At 37.2% G+C, this 18,046-nt stretch overlaps 1 protein-coding gene across 4 annotated transcripts in view; it reads left to right on the plus strand.

Moving 5' to 3' along the window:
* The window catches only part of MAGI3 (membrane associated guanylate kinase, WW and PDZ domain containing 3), a 238,567-nt gene that overhangs the window by 178,779 nt on the left and 41,742 nt on the right, over positions 1-18,046 (plus strand). For all 4 annotated transcript variants that reach the window (XM_057701704.1, XM_057701981.1, XM_057701797.1 and 1 more), the window contains 5 exons: positions 1,648-1,705; positions 5,615-5,712; positions 11,568-11,756; positions 14,661-15,266; positions 16,486-16,517. In XM_057701704.1, the coding sequence (XP_057557687.1) occupies positions 1,648-1,705; positions 5,615-5,712; positions 11,568-11,756; positions 14,661-15,266; positions 16,486-16,517 (983 nt within the window). The remainder of the gene's footprint in view (positions 1-1,647; positions 1,706-5,614; positions 5,713-11,567; positions 11,757-14,660; positions 15,267-16,485; positions 16,518-18,046) is intronic.

An 18,046-nucleotide genomic window follows, 5' to 3' on the forward strand; every position in this document is an offset into this window, starting at 1 on the left:
GTGGCCCGTTTATCCAAAGCCTCGTCCTGTTTTGTTTTATTTTCATCCTGAATTCCTTTCAAGATGCACTGTCCTGGGTGACTGCGGTGGGTTGCACCTTAACCCTTGTAGAACTGGATGATGAGTGATGATCTTTGTTCTTTTTTTGTTCACATAGGTCATAAAATATTGTACCTACTTAATTGATGATTGTTTGCTTCATAGCTGTGGAGGATCAAAGTGACTGAAGTGTATCCCCTTTCTTCTCAGTTGTTTCGATCTGTTTTCATATAGTAGTTACGCTTCAACTATTCTCATCTTTTCCACCTCAGACATTTCAACCAGGTCCTTCAAAGGAAAACCACAAAAGCTCACCAAGCTTCAAAACCACCCGTTAATGTATATACACAGGCAGAAAAACATGCTGGAGAAAGGGGTGGAGGTGATTCAGAGCTTTTCACCAAGAGGCTAGTCATTTATTCTCTCTTTTTGTTCTGAATATGGAATAATACTTTTTATTACAGCATAATAGTTTATGTTGTTTATCAGGTTCATTATAATGGAATTTTTACTTGCAAAGTCGATATATCATGCTTAATGATATAAATGAATAAGTCCTTTGATATTTTCTAAGTCTGTTTGCTGTCTAGCATATGTCATTTGTGTGTGTGCGCATGTGTGTACATGTTTCAGCACAGCAGAAAAAGTCTAAAAGAAACTGAAAATAAAAAGTGGTCATCATAGTGTACAACTGTAGGTTTTTTAAAAATTTCTTCTTGCTGGGCTCCTATGTATAATTGATAGCAATAAAAACCAGCTGGTAGGAACACTCCTGCCGGGTTAATCCATGTCTGACTAATAAAATGATTCTTCAGCAACCTTGCCTTGGAAAACAGAGTGGGAGGGAAAGGGGATTCTTTCTTGACATGGTCAGTTTATGTTGCAAAGACCAGAATTTTTTTTTTAACTATCAGAAATTCAGCTACCTTCAGTTTTTCTGGTTATGTTTTATTGGTCAGTTTACTTACAATAGCACATAATAATCCTATGTAAGGTATTTCTTTGTAACCATACACAAATATAGATTCTGTGCAAGGCACTGTGTAGTTAAGTAAATTTTCCTTCAGATACTTAGATCAAGCTGTTGCAAGGGAAAGCGGGTATTTTCTTAGATTTTAAGCAAATCTAGATTGCCCACTTGAAATGGCAAGACTCCAAGGCTGGTCTTTCCTGTGGGGAGAAGTGGGTCAGATGTAATAACAGAAATAATTGACAAATCCTTTGTATAATAGTGAAAAAATTAACAAGTCACTGCTGCTTGTATTGAGCTACAGGGTGTGTCATTGTTATCAGGCTCTTTAAATGAAAGAAATATACCAGGTAATTTCTTAAATAATTAGCATTTTTATGGCTTGTGATTCGAATAAACACCTTTGAATTTGTCTTTTGTTCTGTGCTTCTAATTACTTGCTGAGACACTCACTAGCTATTGAAGAAACCACTCAGAGTCAAACTGTGTTTGTTCTTTGAAAGCAAGCCCTCAGCTTTCCGTCTGTCTCCCAAATATTAGTGTAATGCAATAAAAGACACCAATTCGCTCGGTAAATTCTTTTCTTGTTGGTTTTGAAACTGGTATTTCACTCAATACTTTTTTTTTTTTTTTTGCAGAACTTCCTTATGGCTGGGAGAAAATAGAGGACCCTCAGTATGGGACCTACTACGTTGAGTAAGTTTGTTACCTTAGTTAATGTTCTCCCAGATGTTTTCCTTTCATTATACAACTTTAGGGAGTGAATGAAGTACTTTATGCTTCTGCAGTCCAGCTTTCAGGGTTCGCCACCCTGGGAACGAGACGGTAGGGACAGTGGGCATTTACTTCCCTGACTTTGGGCTCCCTAGAAGTTGGCTTTGAAGTAAGTATTGAAAGCCAGGGGGAAGTTGCCCAGATGATTAATAGCTAGAGATGTTATCAGTACTACTACGGCCTCTAAAGAGAGTAGTGCATAGAAAACTGAAATAAGGTGAACTATTAAAATAGGTCACTTTCAACACTACACCTGCATGGTTCTGAAAGCAATGAAAGGACTTTAAGGGCATTGTATCGTAGTGATCCAAAGTTTTGAAGTATATGATTAAAACTGTTCTCTCTTTTAAGGAATTAATTAAGGAAAACTTAGTCTTCTTTTTGGGGGGTGAAAGTTGCTTCTCATACAGCTGTTATGGTTAAATTTAACGTAAAGCTATGCTGGAGTAGAGGATCAAACACCTGGCTATGTTAGCCAGAGAAATTAGGATAACATTAACATCTAATTTTCCTTCCCCTTTCTTCATTTATCTAACTGCTACATCATTATGATCATGGGGATTGCTTTCTTTACAGATGGTATAGATAGAATTTTGACCTCAGGCATCTAGTACCAGGCAAATAATTGCATCTGAGAGGTTACTGTTTACTTGGGAACTAGGTGTCTGCACCAACTGTCAACATAGTGAAAGCGCAATATTATTACCTGGAAAAATAGCAAAATGAGTATCTTCTAGCTTTATGATTGCTAATTAAGTTTTCATAACTTGTTGGCAAAAACCAATGCCACTTCGCTAAGATGAGTAACTCTGCGTCCTGTTGTAACACTAGGTTATTACCTGAGTCACTGTGGTTAGAGAGATTTTTGGAATGATTTCTTAAAATCTAACTTGTACACTAGGAAGATGACTCAGTTTGACCCTTAGATACATAACTCCACAGTGTCAATATTTCGGTTCCCTTGAAAGGTTATGTTAATTTTATTTCCATTGTGTTACTTCATATCTTTCTGATACTGTGATGTGAAAAGTATACAACAGTTCTTTTATTTTTTTTCTAAAGCATATTTAGTTAAAACAAAAACAACCATTTTTCAAGTCAAAGTAATGTTTGAAGGCTAGCTGAAAAGGATTTGTGATATTTTTCCCCCAATAGTCTATTTTAAATGGGCTTCAGTCAACTGTTATTTGCCATTAACACTGCTGAACATTTCTGAGATAATGATTCTCATTCTCTTAGTATCTGTTCCAAATGAATTTGAATACATGGTCAAGAGGTGACATTCATTTACCTATTATAAAACCTTGGGATAAATGATCTGGTTCTCATTAAGCAAGGATATACTAATATTGAAGCAACTTTAGGGCAAACCCTGAAGTGCCGTGCTCGCAGCTGTTGTGGAGTTATGCAACATAGCCTCATTAGAAGCAACAGCAGTGGCAGCGAAGCGATTGTGTGTGATTGTTCCCAGACGAGCTCGTTTTCCAGGAGGGTAATTTATTAGATTAAGGAAGAGCAGGCTGTGCTCAAGATGCACATTCGTATGGAGTCAGCTGAGCTCTGGAGTGTGGTTTGATTCCCACATTGGTGAGGCTTTGAATCTCCGCTATGGTTATCTGCAGTGAGTTTACTGATGGAGATAAACAGCTGCTACTTGAATGGCTACTCTTTGGCTCTCTTAGTTTGTCAAACCAGATGGTACAGTAATTGCTCTTGGCAGGAGCCTTATAGTAGTAACACCAACTGCAATGGCAGGTTTTTTTGGTAAGTATTTCTTTTAGAAGATGAGATTCTGAAATGGATTAATTTATTTTTGAAAATAAAATTATTCCCAAAATTTGATGGCAGGGCTTTCATGAAAATGCTTATATATTTAGAAATGTTGTCTTAACGTATTGCTTTCACTGTCTTGATGCAGTTAGGTGACAAATTCAAAATATGTCTGCTTTTAATGTCTTAGCTCTACATGAAGGATAATGATTTTGTTTGTTGAGATGAATTCTTAAAATTCTTATACACAAAATTTAATACAGATGAAATTTCAAATTGTATATTATATATTTAATTAGGCTCGTTTGCTACCCTTGTTTAATTTTTCTGATAATGTCATATTCTCCTCTCTTACTTCCCCTAGCTAGTTTTATAGAAAACAAAATTTTTCTTAATAATATTATGGGTATAAGTAACTAAATGAAAAGGAAAGTGTTTTTACTGTTTTATTTTTGGGGTGGCATTTTAATCTAGATAGTCTAAAGTGACAGATGCAATTACTCCCTTCAGTAAAATCTTACATTCTTTTGTCAAAGAATTTTCAGGAAAGGGATTACTCATTTGCATACTTCTACTCTCTTCTCCCACACATTACAAAGAGTGTAAATACAAATTACAACTTTTTATGTTCTAATGCCTGGGTGGCAAAGTGAGTCATTCTAGCTGATGACGTTAAAGTGAGCCAAAGTTCTTTCCAAACAGGTTTATTCTTTTCTAAGTGTCAATTCTAGTTTTATTTTTTCAAGAATATGTGAATTATCAGTACCTAATAAATAACTTTAAAAATGATGCCTCACTGAAGTTCTTCATTTTCACAGAAGGTTAAACAGTTAACTCAATTGATAAGGTCCCCCCTCATGGTAAGAAGCAGAAGCATACTTGAGTTTTAGTGAAATCAGAACCCAAAGGATGTCAAGTAGAACGTGCCATATTGAGAGCTCTGAAACTAAATACCTACATGTGTCGCAGGGTTAATAATGCGCTAGAAGCCTAAGAGGCATAGAGACGCACACTCAGAGGCTAGCTCACCTGCTGAAAGGGTTGGTTTTTGTCCCTGCTGCCCCCTCCTCCATCACCATTAATGTTCGCAAATGGTAAAGAAAATATCCAACTTGTATGACTATTTATGTATAGATTTTGTAATAGTCGGCCTATCTGAAGACAATCATAATCTGAAATTCTCATGATTTGTTGTTTAATTGTTAGTGTTTATTAATGTCACGTCTTATTAAAATGGATTCTACTGGAAAATGCATTTCATTTGGCTGAAATATATTTGTACTATAGAAGTCCTAGAATATAATTCCCCCTTGCTTCTGTATTAGACCTATTTGCGGTCTTAAACATCTTTTGTACAATAGTTGCTTTCTTAACCAACAGACACTTATCTGACTTGCCAGAATAACCTATGCTCAGTTCCCTCTATAAAACATACTCTTACCCATAGTGTATTGAATACTATTAGCTAATGGCCTACCTCTAGTCTCCCATACTTTTCTGCTTTCCCCCACAGACTTTTATGCTTTCAGAGTCAGTTGTTCTCTTTCACAAGCAAGGGAAAAGCAAGTTTGATAAAAGCAAGTCACTTGCTTAGTTGCTGCTACATTGATGTGGGTGAGTCAGTTGGAAAAATGATAGTAAAATTCTAAAAGGCTTCTGTACTCAGATTTCTTCAAAAGTGTCTTCACAGCTGCTTCACTTTACAGAAACTGGAAACCCTCCTACCATTAACTGCCTTTAAAGAAATTAACTGATTACTTACCAACAGTTCGGATTGTATTATATATGAGGGCTTCTACTGTAGTTTTGAAAACTGTTATTAGCTGTATTAGAAATGTTTATAAGGAAGCTATCGTGAATACTTCAGCAGCTTTGACTTCTAGGCATCTTCTGTGGGCCCTTCTTTAGATTTGCCAAAAGGTTCTTCCTCTATACCCTGTCAGCATATCTGGGTTCCATAGTGTAAAGATACATATTTATCCCTTAACCTATGATAGTCTGTTTTAAAATACGTAATTCTTGCATATTAAACTGAAATGCATATTTTTCTGTATTTTACAGTCACCTTAACCAGAAAACCCAGTTTGAAAATCCAGTGGAGGAAGCCAAAAGGAAAAAGCAGTTAGGACAGGCTGATACTGGGTCTTCTTCAAAACCAGGTAGAACTTTTACCTCTATCTTCTCTTCTAAGAATAACTTGTGAAACTTATATGCTGAAATAATAAAAGTGAGTTTGAACTTTCTGTTGTCGGGGCTTTGAAATTCAACAGAGAATATCTGATTTTTGTCACTGTAAAGATATGAATAATCTTAAAAAAACATCTGGACATTTTGAGAATACTGAGATTTTTCTCATGCTGCTTAAATAGAAAGTATGAAATTGTTGGGAGAAAGGACTGAATAGTTTTGTTTGGGTGCAAGTTTTTAATTTGAAGATTGGGTTGTTTCCTAGTGTTTAAAGCCAAGCCAATATTAGATCTCTAATTCGTTATGAGCTTCTCCCAAGTTAATTGCTTAGATCTAACATCAGTAACTGACATGAACAAAATACTAAGTAAACCCATTATATTATTGCCTACATCATTGATTCTCAAGTGGGATGGTAGGGTATTAGCAACATCAGGATCATTTGGGGGAACATTTTAAAAATACATAGGTCCTGAGATTTTGATGAACCTAGCCATGTGTATTTTGAAAAAGATGCCCAGGAATTTCTTATGTCCTATTTATCCCTCCTCATTTTCTCCACCTTCTCTCTCTGTCATTAATAAGGTCCATCTGGTCATATCATAATAATCTAGTAGATTCGTCACTTCTGTTGCCCATGAGAGAAAGTTTTTTCTTATAGCTACTCTTCAAAAACAGTCTCTTCCCTTAAGTTTTGCATTTGATTTAGTAAATATTTTTAGTTTAACAAATATATTTGAGCACCTGCTATATGCCCAGTGCTTTGCTAGGTACATGGTGTTAAAAAATGTTTAAGAGTAAGACCGGTCTTGCCCTCGAGAGTTCATGAGCTAAAGTAGAAAACCGATGGTTATAATACATGGTGATAGGTGCCATGCTGTATTAGTAGTTGAATGTGCAGGGGGTGGAGCAGGTTTGAATCCCAGCTGCGTAACCTTGGTTGAGTTTTTAAACTCTTTGTTTTCTCACCTACAAAATAGGAAAATAGTAGTACCTACCTCTGAAGGTGGTTCTGAATATGCAAATTAATACATGTAAAGTGCTTACAATACACGTAAAGTGCTTACAAATACATGTCTGGCACATGGTGACCAATAAACAATAGCTTTCATTGTTATTAATAGAGGTGTACAAGGTACAGTGATGGCATAAAGGACAGAGTGCTCTTCTCTTTAGTGGAGGAAATCAAGGGGCCAGGGGAACTTTCAAACAGAGGACATATGTGAACTGGGTCTTGAAGTGTCAGAAAAAGTTGTCAGGCAGATAAAACTTTTAGTGGAGCAAGAAGGCATGCTGGGGACTTCCCTGGTGGTGCGGTGGTTAAGACTCCATGTGCCCAATGCAGGGGGCTCGGGTTCGCTCCCTGATCAGGGAATTAGATCCCACATGCATGCTGCAACTAAGAGAGTTTGCATGCCGCATCTAAGGAGCCCACCTGCCTCAACTAAGGGACCTGCCTGCCACAACTAAGGCCCAGCGCAACCAAATAAATAAATATTTAAAAAAAAAAGGAAGAAGAAGGCAGTGGCATACTGGGTAGAAGGAACAAAATATATAAAATCATAGAAGCATGAAATAGTGGTCCAGGGGTCAGAGAACAGATGCAAATGGCCAGAGCATAGGATATTGTAGGGTAGTAACAACAGATGACGTTGTAAGGATAGGCAGCCATGAGAAGAAACGAGTTTCAAAGAGAAGCTGAGTATTTGTGTCACATGGTGCTGAAAAGTCAAGAAAGTTGAAAATTGAACAGTGTTTACGTTGGCCTTAAAAATGTGGAGGTCAGGGACTTCCTAGGTGGCGCAGTGGTTAAGAATCCTCCTGCCAGTGCAGGGAACACGGGTTCGAGCCCTGCTCTGGGAAGATTCCACATGCCGCGGAGCAACTAAGCCCGTGCACCACAACTATTGAGCCTGTGCTCTAGAGCCGGTGAGCCACAACTATTGAGCCCATGTGCCACAACTGTGAAGCCCACGCACCTAGGGCCCATGCTCCGCAACAAGAGAAGCCACAGCAATGAGAAGCCTGCGCACCACAGCAAAGAGTAGCCCCCACTCACAGCAACTAGAGAAAGCCCATGTGCAGCAACGAAGACCCAACACAGCCAATAAATAAATAAAATAAATAAATAAATTTATAAAAAAAATGTGGAGGTCATGTGTCACTCTAGCAAGAGCAAGGGGAGAGTGAAATGAAACTGCAGTAGAATAAAGAGGAAATGGGAGGTAAAGTGAAGACAATGGGTTTAGCTATTTTGATAGCTTTGAGTATGAAAGTGGTAGACAGACGAGATTAACTGAAGAGGAATGAGTCCCCATTTTACAAATAAAGAAACAGACTTTAGGAAAGATTAAGCCTCTTGCTTGTAATCGCAGTGAGTGTCAAGTCAAGATTTGAACCTAGCTTTACTGACTTTAAACTCAGAGTTCTTTGTATTAGAACATCTATTTCCTGAATGTGCCCATGTCTTCCATGGTACATATCAAAGGAAATCTTCTCTCCTTTACTAAACTCAATTCCTTGAGGGCAGGACCCATATGTTTTATTACTTTAGATAACCAGGCACTCTCCTATGAGAGAGTAATGACTCAGCACCTGTCTTTCAGGGGCCCACAACTTAGCCAGGGAAACAGACATGTAACAGACACATAATTTTAGTATAGTATGATATTAGAGATATAAACAATAGTGTTGGAACAAAGGAGAGAGAAATTAAATCTCACTGTGAGAGGAAAGGAAAGGCTTCCTAGAAGTGATGGAAGTTATGCTAATCCTTGAAGAATAATGGTTACCATTTACTGAGACAGAGACAAGTGCTGAATTGGATGCTTTATACACATCATCTCCTTTAAGTCTCAGAATATTGCTGCAAGGTTATTAATATTATTTTCCCATCCAGATGCCTTGATGGCATCAAGTCACAATTGTCTGATGCTTCCATCCCAGGGATGTAGTTGCCACAGGGAAAGAAGTATTCAAGTTTGTGAGTCTCCTTCCTTAGACAGCCTGTATGGGTTTGTGTTTATCTGCATTTATTGAGCACTTACTGTTCGTCAAGCACTGTTTCTTATGCTTTCTGTGCATTACCTAGTTTAATCCCTGTAACAACCCCATGAATTAGATACTATTACCCACATTTTATAGATGAGGCAACCAAGACTTTACAAGGTTAAATTATATTCCAAAATTATTCACGTAAATCACAAAGCTTGGATTTAAAATCAAGATTGTTAGACTCAATGATAGTTTCTTTGTGCCCTTCTTATTCTCACTTTTCTATATCTAAATTCTGGTAAGACCTACTTCTGATCAACTTCTAATTGGCTTTGGCTGTTTTATTGCTACTTTCCCAAATTAGGCGTTAACCTAAACTTTCCCTCCCACTTTAATGTTTGCACATCTTGGAGCTCATATATGACGATTTTCTGATTTAGGCCTCAGAAGCCAGTCTTATTCTGATATTCACGGGGACTAGAACATGGGGTAGCTGACCAGAAATATTTCAATATTTGACATAAAAATGAGAAAGGTACATTTCATCAAAAATGGTTTCCTCAAGTACTTGTACACAGTACTTAAATGATCTTATCTACAATCCGGTAGGCAACACTAGTGAGTAGTCATAATCAGCTTATATAACTGAATAGGCTTTGAGCATGTCAAATAATTTTTTAAGTAATATTTTGCTCAGAGATGCATTGCTAGTTTAAATGTCAGAGGCTCATCAAGAGCCAGCAGTGCACTGAGGTATTGCCATTCAGAGGCCTCACAAAATAGTATTTACTATGGTGAATATACTGCTGTCTGGAGTCTAGTCCTCTACTTTGAGAAGCCCCCAAATAGCTGATTTTTTTTTTTTTTTTAATGTCAAATGCTTGTATCTGTAAGAGACCAGCAAATCTGGGAAGAACATCAGAAATAAAGTAGACCTACTCCCACCCCAAACCTACCTTTGTCAGTATTTCCAGCGCAGCCCTACCTCTTGCAGGAGCCACGTGCATACCGCACGGTCTAGACAACCATACAGAGCAGCCCCAAGGATTGCTCTTTTCTAACTGCCAGCAAGCTTTAATGCATGACTCTTAGAACACTTTGCTTAGAGGGGCAGCAGCAGGTACATACAGATAATTCTGGGCTTGATATTTAGTGCTAAGTGTGGTCTAAATATGAAACAAGTCACCCTTGTTCATTTGAGTCATTAGGGAAATGAGCATCAAAACCACAGTGTGACCATTCCACACCTACTAGAATGGCTATAACCAAAAAAGCAGACAGTAACAAGTGTTGGCAAGGACGCGGAGACGTTGGAACCCTCATACATTGATAGTGGGCATGTAAAATGGTGCAGCCACCTTGGAAAAGTTTGGCATTCCTTCAGAATGTTAAACATAGTTATGATATATTTATGGTAACTGCTGCATTTCCATTCGCAGTATGTACCTAAGAGGAATGAAGATATCTGTGCACATAAAACCTTGTACATGAGTGTTCACAGCAACATTATTCATAATATCCAAAAAGTATAAACAAACCAAACATCCATCAACTGATAAATGGATAGATAAAATGTGATATATCTGCACAGTGGAATATTATTTGGCAATAAAAAGGAATAAAGAACTAACACATGCTACAACACAGATGAACCTCAAAAAAATTATGCCAAGTGAAATAAGCCATTCAAAAGACCACATATTATATGATTGCATTTATATTAAAAGTCCAGATGGGGCAAATCTATAGACAGAAAGTAGACTAGTGTTTGCCTAAGACTAGGATGTGGGGGCAGGTTGGGGAGAAATGGTGAGTGACTGCTAAAGAACACAGAGATTTCTTTGGTGTGTGTTTGTGGGGAGAGAAAATGTGCTAAGATTAGATTGTGGTGATGGTTGCACATCATTGACTTGTATAATTCTGTCATATGTAGATTATATCTCAGTAAAGTTGTTAAAAAAGAAATTTGTCAGAAAAGTTTAAACCATATTTTAAAAAGGTAACTTAAACAATGCTTTATAAATTATGAATCTGTGCAGTTTGATCCCCACGGTTTTCATAAGTGCCCTAACGGCAGCTAGGTGGAAGAGAGGAGCAAAAGTTTCTGGGAAAGAAAAGAAAGGTGTTACTTGCAAATATGGATCACTTTTAGTTCTAAGGCCATCTGAGGAAACCTCTAAAAATAGACTTTTCAGAGGAGCTGTGCTTTTTTGCCTTCCTAAAGTTCCCATTAAACATGAGTAAAAGGGAAAGAAGCATGAAGCTATTTACTGATAGTGCAGGGATTCACTCCTCTCATCAGATATAAATTAAAGGCTGCAGAAAGCCTGGGTCATGAATTATAAAAAGTTCTCGATGTATTCTCTTTTATAAAGTTTGTGACAGTTGCCTTCATCTTCCTAGTATAGTGTTTTCTACATGGATCTCAGTAGTTGCTTATTCAAATGAAATATACATCCGAATGAGTGCCCAAGGCTTTCAGGAATTTAGTAATAAAGGTTATCCTTCAGGTGTGTCATTTTGACTTCTATATAAAGGACTCTTTGGGATAAGAAAAAGTAAGTACAAACAAGGCATCGAGGAAGGGGATAAAGTAGATGTTTTTACCTTTCCAAGGACATTAGACGAGCCCTATGAAAGGGAGATGATTCATTAGCTAAGTTTTTTGCTTCAGTGATTTAGTTTATGAATTTAAATTCCAGCTATTCTGTAACATTAGATTCTGTTTTCTTTCTGTTATGGTTTGTTACATTTAAGTTATATGGACTATCTTGGAGATTAGCTTCAAGGGCTATATTCATTGTAGTTACTCTTGTTTCTCATTTTTGCCCAGATATGGAAAAATCACACTTTACTCGAGATCCATCCCAGCTTAAAGGCATCCTTGTTCGAGCGTCATTGAAAAAAAGCACAATGGGATTTGGTTTTACCATTATTGGTGGAGATAGGCCTGATGAGTTCCTACAAGTGAAAAATGTGCTGAAAGATGGTCCTGCAGCTCAGGATGGGAAAATTGCACCAGGTAACAGATTTTTCAGAAATACTTAAAGAGAGACTTCCCTGGCGGTCCAGTGGTTAAGACTCCATGTTTCCACTGCAGGGGGCACTGGTTTGATCCCTGGTCAGGGAACTAAGATCCTCCACATGCCACAAGGTGTGGCCAAAAAAAAAAGAAAGAAAGAAAGAAATACTTAAAGAGTTGTGATACTATAGCAAAAATTATAGTGAAGAAATTATGTATGTTATATATGTAACATATATAACAAATAATATATAATAGCTGTGTAAGTATATATCATATATATAATACTCTATAATAGCTGTGTAAGTATATATCATATATATAATAATCTATAATCGCTGTGTAAGTATATATCATATATATAACATATACACGCATGCACACACACATTGGGTTGGCCAAAAAGTTCATTCGGGTTTTCCCATAACAGCTTATGCAAAGCCTGAATGAACTTTTTGGCCAACCCAATATATAAACAGAGAACTAAATTATACAGCTGAAGAGGGAGATTCCTGTATTAAAATAGTTTATCTTCTAAACCAAGTGCATGCTAGTTTTGAGGGAGGGTCATTTTTATAAATAAGTGGAAACTTAGTCAAAACATATTAATTTATTAATCTTTTGAATAGTTTGTATATTTTGAGATAACTCTTGTACTAAGCTAAAGATTTATTAATCATCTCAGAAAACTGATTTTCTCTGATTATGTTGAGTACTTTTGGAGGTATTTAACATTTACATATAATCTTTCTTGAAAAATGATTCATTGTGATGTTTATAGTGATATTGAACAAATTGTTATATCCCACAGTTTTTTCCCAAGTTGGTTTTTTGTTTTTCTGTTTTTATTTTGTTTGTTTTTGCTTCCGTAGTGGCTGTTAGTAAAATTAAACTGCAGTTTAAGAATTATAGACAATAATATCACTATTTTTACAGAGCTGTATAAATCTGTCTTTTATACAGTTTTCCCAGCATCTTCATTTGGTGGTTGTTAGGTATTTTTATATGGCTGACAGTGTTTATGGCTGCGAGGGTTAAAGGAAGTTTAAGACTAGTTACTGATTATGGGGAAGGTTTAAGTATTTGTTTCCAGAAAGATTTTAGTACTCCACTGAGGTTGCTTCTTACACTGTTTGCTAGACTTTTCTAATCCTCTGTTATTTCACATACTTTGTGTAAATATGTCCCCCATTTGAACGATTCAATTATCATATTACTTTTGATGGCAGATACCAACTTATTTTTGATTAGGATATGGAATCTCTCATATTATACTTCCCCAATTAGGTGATAGAAACTTAAACAAGAAAACTTAAAATAATCAAAAGTTATATTTATAAAGAAAATTATTTTTTGGCTTTCCTTTATTACTTTATAAAATTAACCTCTAGAGATTAAAATTTTTTTTAATTCTTTATTTTTTGAGGGGGCTGCATTTGGTCCTTGTTGCTGCACGCAGGCTTTCTCTAGTTGTGGCAAGTGGGGACTGCTCTTTTTTGCGGTGCCTGGGCTTCTCGGTGCTGTGGCTTCTCTTGTTGCAGGGCGCAGGCTCTAGGCACACAGGGCTTCAGTAGTTGTGGCACTCGGGCTTAGTTGCTTCGCATCATGTGTGATCTTCACAGGCCAGGGATCGAACCTGCATCCCCTGCATTGGCAGGCGGATTCTTAACGACTGCACCATCAAGGAAGTCCCGAGATTAAAATTAATAGTAAGATTTTTCCCTGAGTCCTCAATTTTGACTTTTTAAATATTTTGTCCATGAAACACATCCCATAGCTATTGTATATGTTGTCAGGATTTTATAATATAGATTCAGATTTGTCTAAAATTGTTATTAATTTGTATAGCAATATAATACTTCCATAAAAATTCTAGGTACTTTGACTAGGGGAAGAAAAGTCAAAACTTTGTTTCTAATTAGTCTAATTTCTATATCTTCTTCAATTTTGAAACAAATTTCCACAGACTAACATTTGTTTTTAAATACCATTCATGTTGATTTTTTTAAAGCCTACATGCAATCAGAACAAATTAAAGCACCTTAATTTGGCAATAACCTTTTAAATAATCATATTCAAATAAAAGCAGAAAATGGGTGAGACATCAGAGGACAAATTTTAAAAGTTAAAGCTGCATTAAAAAAAATACATTGATGAATGTCAAGTGGTAATAATCCTGCAATCAAAGTGGTCATAATAATGTAAAATCCGGAAAGCAAAACCAACTTTTACAAGGATTAATTCAGCTGAATTTTCAGCATCTTAAATAATATACTCTTTGCTTGTGTTGAATTTTTTTTTGCTTATTTTTCCTTTTGAAAACTAAATTACACTAAATTGAAAACCTACAAAAAAGAAAGATGCTAAAAGAAAATACGTTCCTAGTTATTATTCTAATCTTCAGCCATACATTGTTCAAATAGAATGAATTTTTAGGTACATTGTAATCAATGGCTGCTTAAAATCAAGAAATAAGGTGGTATTTAAAGATTGCCTGTTTGTGCAAGTAGCCAGTGGAGTTATTCATTTCTATGTATTGAACACCTACTACAATGTGCCTAGCTTTGTGTGACCACTTAAGTGTGAATCAAAGGATATACTAAAAATGATAATATGAATTTGCAGTTAACTTTTTAAAGATTCACTTGAGCTTGAGGTCATAACTCTTTGCCACTAAGATAATTAAGAACTTATACATTTGCATATTCTTTTTAGAGAGGAGTCACAGAAGGGAGAATGACATGTCTGTTTTCAAAATCTGTCTTTTCAGTAGTTAATGAACAGTAAGGGGTTTCCAGAATTCAAATTTAGATGCTACAGTTCAGTTATGTGCATCTCCCCCAACAAAAAATGAACATATTTGATGGTTTTAAAATATTTTTAACATGGTTTATGTTTTACCAGGTGATGTTATTGTAGACATCAATGGCAACTGTGTCCTTGGTCACACCCATGCAGATGTTGTCCAGATGTTTCAATTGGTACCCGTCAGTCAGTATGTCAGCCTCACGTTATGTCGTGGTTACCCACTTCCTGATGACAACGAAGATCCTGTTGTGGACATTGTTGCTGCCTCTCCTGTCATCGATGGACAGTCATTAACTAAGGGAGAGACTTGCATGAATACTCAGGATTTTAAGTCAGGAGCAATGGTTCTGGACCAGAATGGAAAATCGGGACACACCTTGATTGGTGATCGTCTCAATGGACCATCAGATCTGAGTGAGCAGAGAGCATCTATGGCATCATCAGGCAGCTCCCAGCCAGAACTAGTGACTATCCCTCTGATCAAGGGCCCTAAAGGCTTTGGGTTTGCAATTGCTGACAGCCCAACTGGACAGAAGGTGAAAATGATATTGGATAGTCAGTGGTGTCAAGGTCTACAGAAAGGGGATATAATTAAGGAAATTTACCATCAAAATGTGCAGAATTTAACACATCTCCAAGTGGTAGAGGTGCTAAAGCAGTTTCCAGTAGGTGCAGATGTACCATTGCTTATCTTAAGAGGAGGTGAGTAAAAGCACAACAAGGAAAAATCTTCATTGTTCATGCATTTGTATCTGTGAATTGTCCTTCCTTACAGGTCAGAATAACTCTTCCCAGCAGACTTAACTGGTAATTAGTGTACATTTTCCCTGAGTTCTGTCTGACTGCTTCCATAAGCAGTATCTTTTGTAGCAGTTTTTTAGTTATTAGTGGTTTCATTTGTGTCCATTATGGATTTCTTTCCCTCTATATTCTTTTTAAAATCTGATTTATGACTTTAATGATGAGAGAGTCACAGCATTGTGCTACTTCAAATGAAATATATCCTCTTAATTTCATTTTCTCTGTTGACGGCAATAATAGACATGGACTCTTTCAAGCAGTGGTACTTCATCTGGACCTCTGTAATGTACCAAGGATGTTTAGAAAGAGCTAGCATCTCTGTGAATAAGCAAAATGTTGGATGGTGTGTTAATCTGTTCTGTAAAAGCAATCATGATAGCTTGTGCTCATAAAGCTTTTATCTTAAGCTTTAGTATCTGTCCATAAATGTTAATTAAACCCCACAGTGCTCATGTGAGAGAAATATAACTTTATTTTCCAAGGGCATCAACCGACCTGAACTGCTCCCAGACATAAATGCAGTTCCAAGGACTAATCACAAAGTTGCGTTTCAATGGGGTTTCTTAAATCATACCTATGAGTGACTAGTATTTTAAAAAATAAAATTTAGCCCTTCACATGTATCTCACTGGCTTTTAGTTTTCATTTTTGAGGCAAATGAGCAGTTTAACTCCGTTGGGGCTTTTCAAATTCTCATTTCTTTGAACTATTTTTGTTTCTTCTCTGGTTGATACGGTAGAATGTGTTAAGAGTATGTGCAGACCTCTTTGTGAGGGCTGGAGGGTTATCCAGAGTTCCAACAAATATGAGTCCAGGGTTTGGTGTCAAACAGGGTTGGTTGTCAATGTCCTGCCTAGTTGCTGGTTGATTCCACAGTACAGGAAAGAAATGTTAATCTAGTTGAGTCTTTGTTTACCTTATCTGTAAAATGGCAGTAACATTTATGCTTTAGGATTGTCATAAAAAATGAAGTATGTGTGTAATGCCTGGCACGTAGAATGTGTTGGACATAATTTACTAGCCTACTAAAAGTCAAAGCTAGTTTTGTCATAAACATTAGCAGTATTTGTGATCTGGGAATGCTTCTTCTGTTTTTAAAATGTGGCTCATTTTTTTTAAGGTCCTCCTTCACCAACTAAAACTGCCAAAATGGTGAGTATACAGTGGTCCTCAAATGCTTCTTCCAAACACGTGGAGAGAGATGCCACCTTCCCCTCCACGAGGGCAGCTCACAAGGGTGGTGTTTACAGACTGGGAGGAGTCAGGAGGCTGACTGCCCTGGGCTTGTATCAGAAACTCAAGGGAAGCATGTGAGTTAGAAAAAGCCGCCTACAGCGGAGGTGTGCTCTGCTAGTTAAGTATTTCTGTTGCAAGAATAGTAGAGGCCTGTGCTACCGATAGTCCTGTCTTGTAAATAGTAACATGTGGACACACTGAGGTGCCTACTGATGGATCCTTTTACTTTGTGTTTCAGAGGAGACAGGGAAAGGAGTAGCTAAACGTTTGGGCAGATGTAATACTACAGTGGGAAGATGTAGTTTCACATAAGCTCACGGGGACTGTACTTTACCCACATGTAGATAACCTGACGTTTAGGGCTAAACAGGACTTTCCAGAGCAGTTGTGACCCCTGTGCTCAGTTTGCTCGTTATCCAAGTGAGAGACTGTCAGACTTGGAACAGTTTGCTCTGGCATTCTTCTGAATAGCCTATTTAAGGACCTGTGTAGAGAATAAGACCCAAACAAAGGACGCACCAAATAATGGTATGAAAGAAACTGTGCTAGGTACACGTGTCGCTACTTAAATATCCACAATTATAGGGGTTTGCATATAAAGACAGTTATGTATAAAATCCCAATTTGCTCTGTTTTGCTTGATTCAGAGTCTGTCTTATAGTTGAGAGGTGGTCTTCCATAACCATCAACCATAGGCTGCGAAACAAAACACATCAGATACAAGCAGATTAATTCCCTATAGCCCACCAAATAGGATCCTCTGTAAACCTGCGGTTTTATGGGTCCAGAGGAAAGAAACACTCAGCACTTTTATAGACTGTACCACTTAAGTCCAATGTGCACAGAAATTCTTTTTTGCCTATTCCGTTAAAATTGCACTGTATTTTTCTCCATTTCTCCGGTCCCTCTAGAACTCATTTTTAACTCCTGTGCCATGCTATCTATTGCATAATGGATGCTAGTGCAGCCATGGGGACCCTAATGCTTTATAATTGATGAAAGTCTCTGATGACCTCTCACTGCTTCTGACAGAATCCTAGGACACGTGGGAGAAAGAGGAAGAGGCTACTCTTATCTCCCGGCCATCTGACTGGGTCTGGGTCAGGGAAGGGTACCTCCTGGCACAATGCTTTGTAGCAACTGTCCCCTCACTCCTCCCTGGCAAGCTATTGCTCCTGCATCCTAGTCACATTAATTATCTTATCACAAATGTCTATAATCCCCCTCTCCTAACCATAATTCAGGATAACAAGCTGTTCTCAAAACCATAATATTTATTTTCTTAGGCTATTTATTGGATTTCGTTTTTTAATTTTATTGAAGAAGTCATTTTGCTGAGCTATTCTTTTGGGAAAACTCTCTCTGAATAGGAATGTTTGAAAATATCCCTTATCTGATTCTCAGGGCATGGTGCAATTTTTCGTGATATAGTTGAATTGGCCATG

The sequence above is a fragment of the Hippopotamus amphibius genome, chromosome 1 (genome assembly GCF_030028045.1).
Source record: "Hippopotamus amphibius kiboko isolate mHipAmp2 chromosome 1, mHipAmp2.hap2, whole genome shotgun sequence".
NCBI lineage: Eukaryota > Metazoa > Chordata > Mammalia > Artiodactyla > Hippopotamidae > Hippopotamus > Hippopotamus amphibius.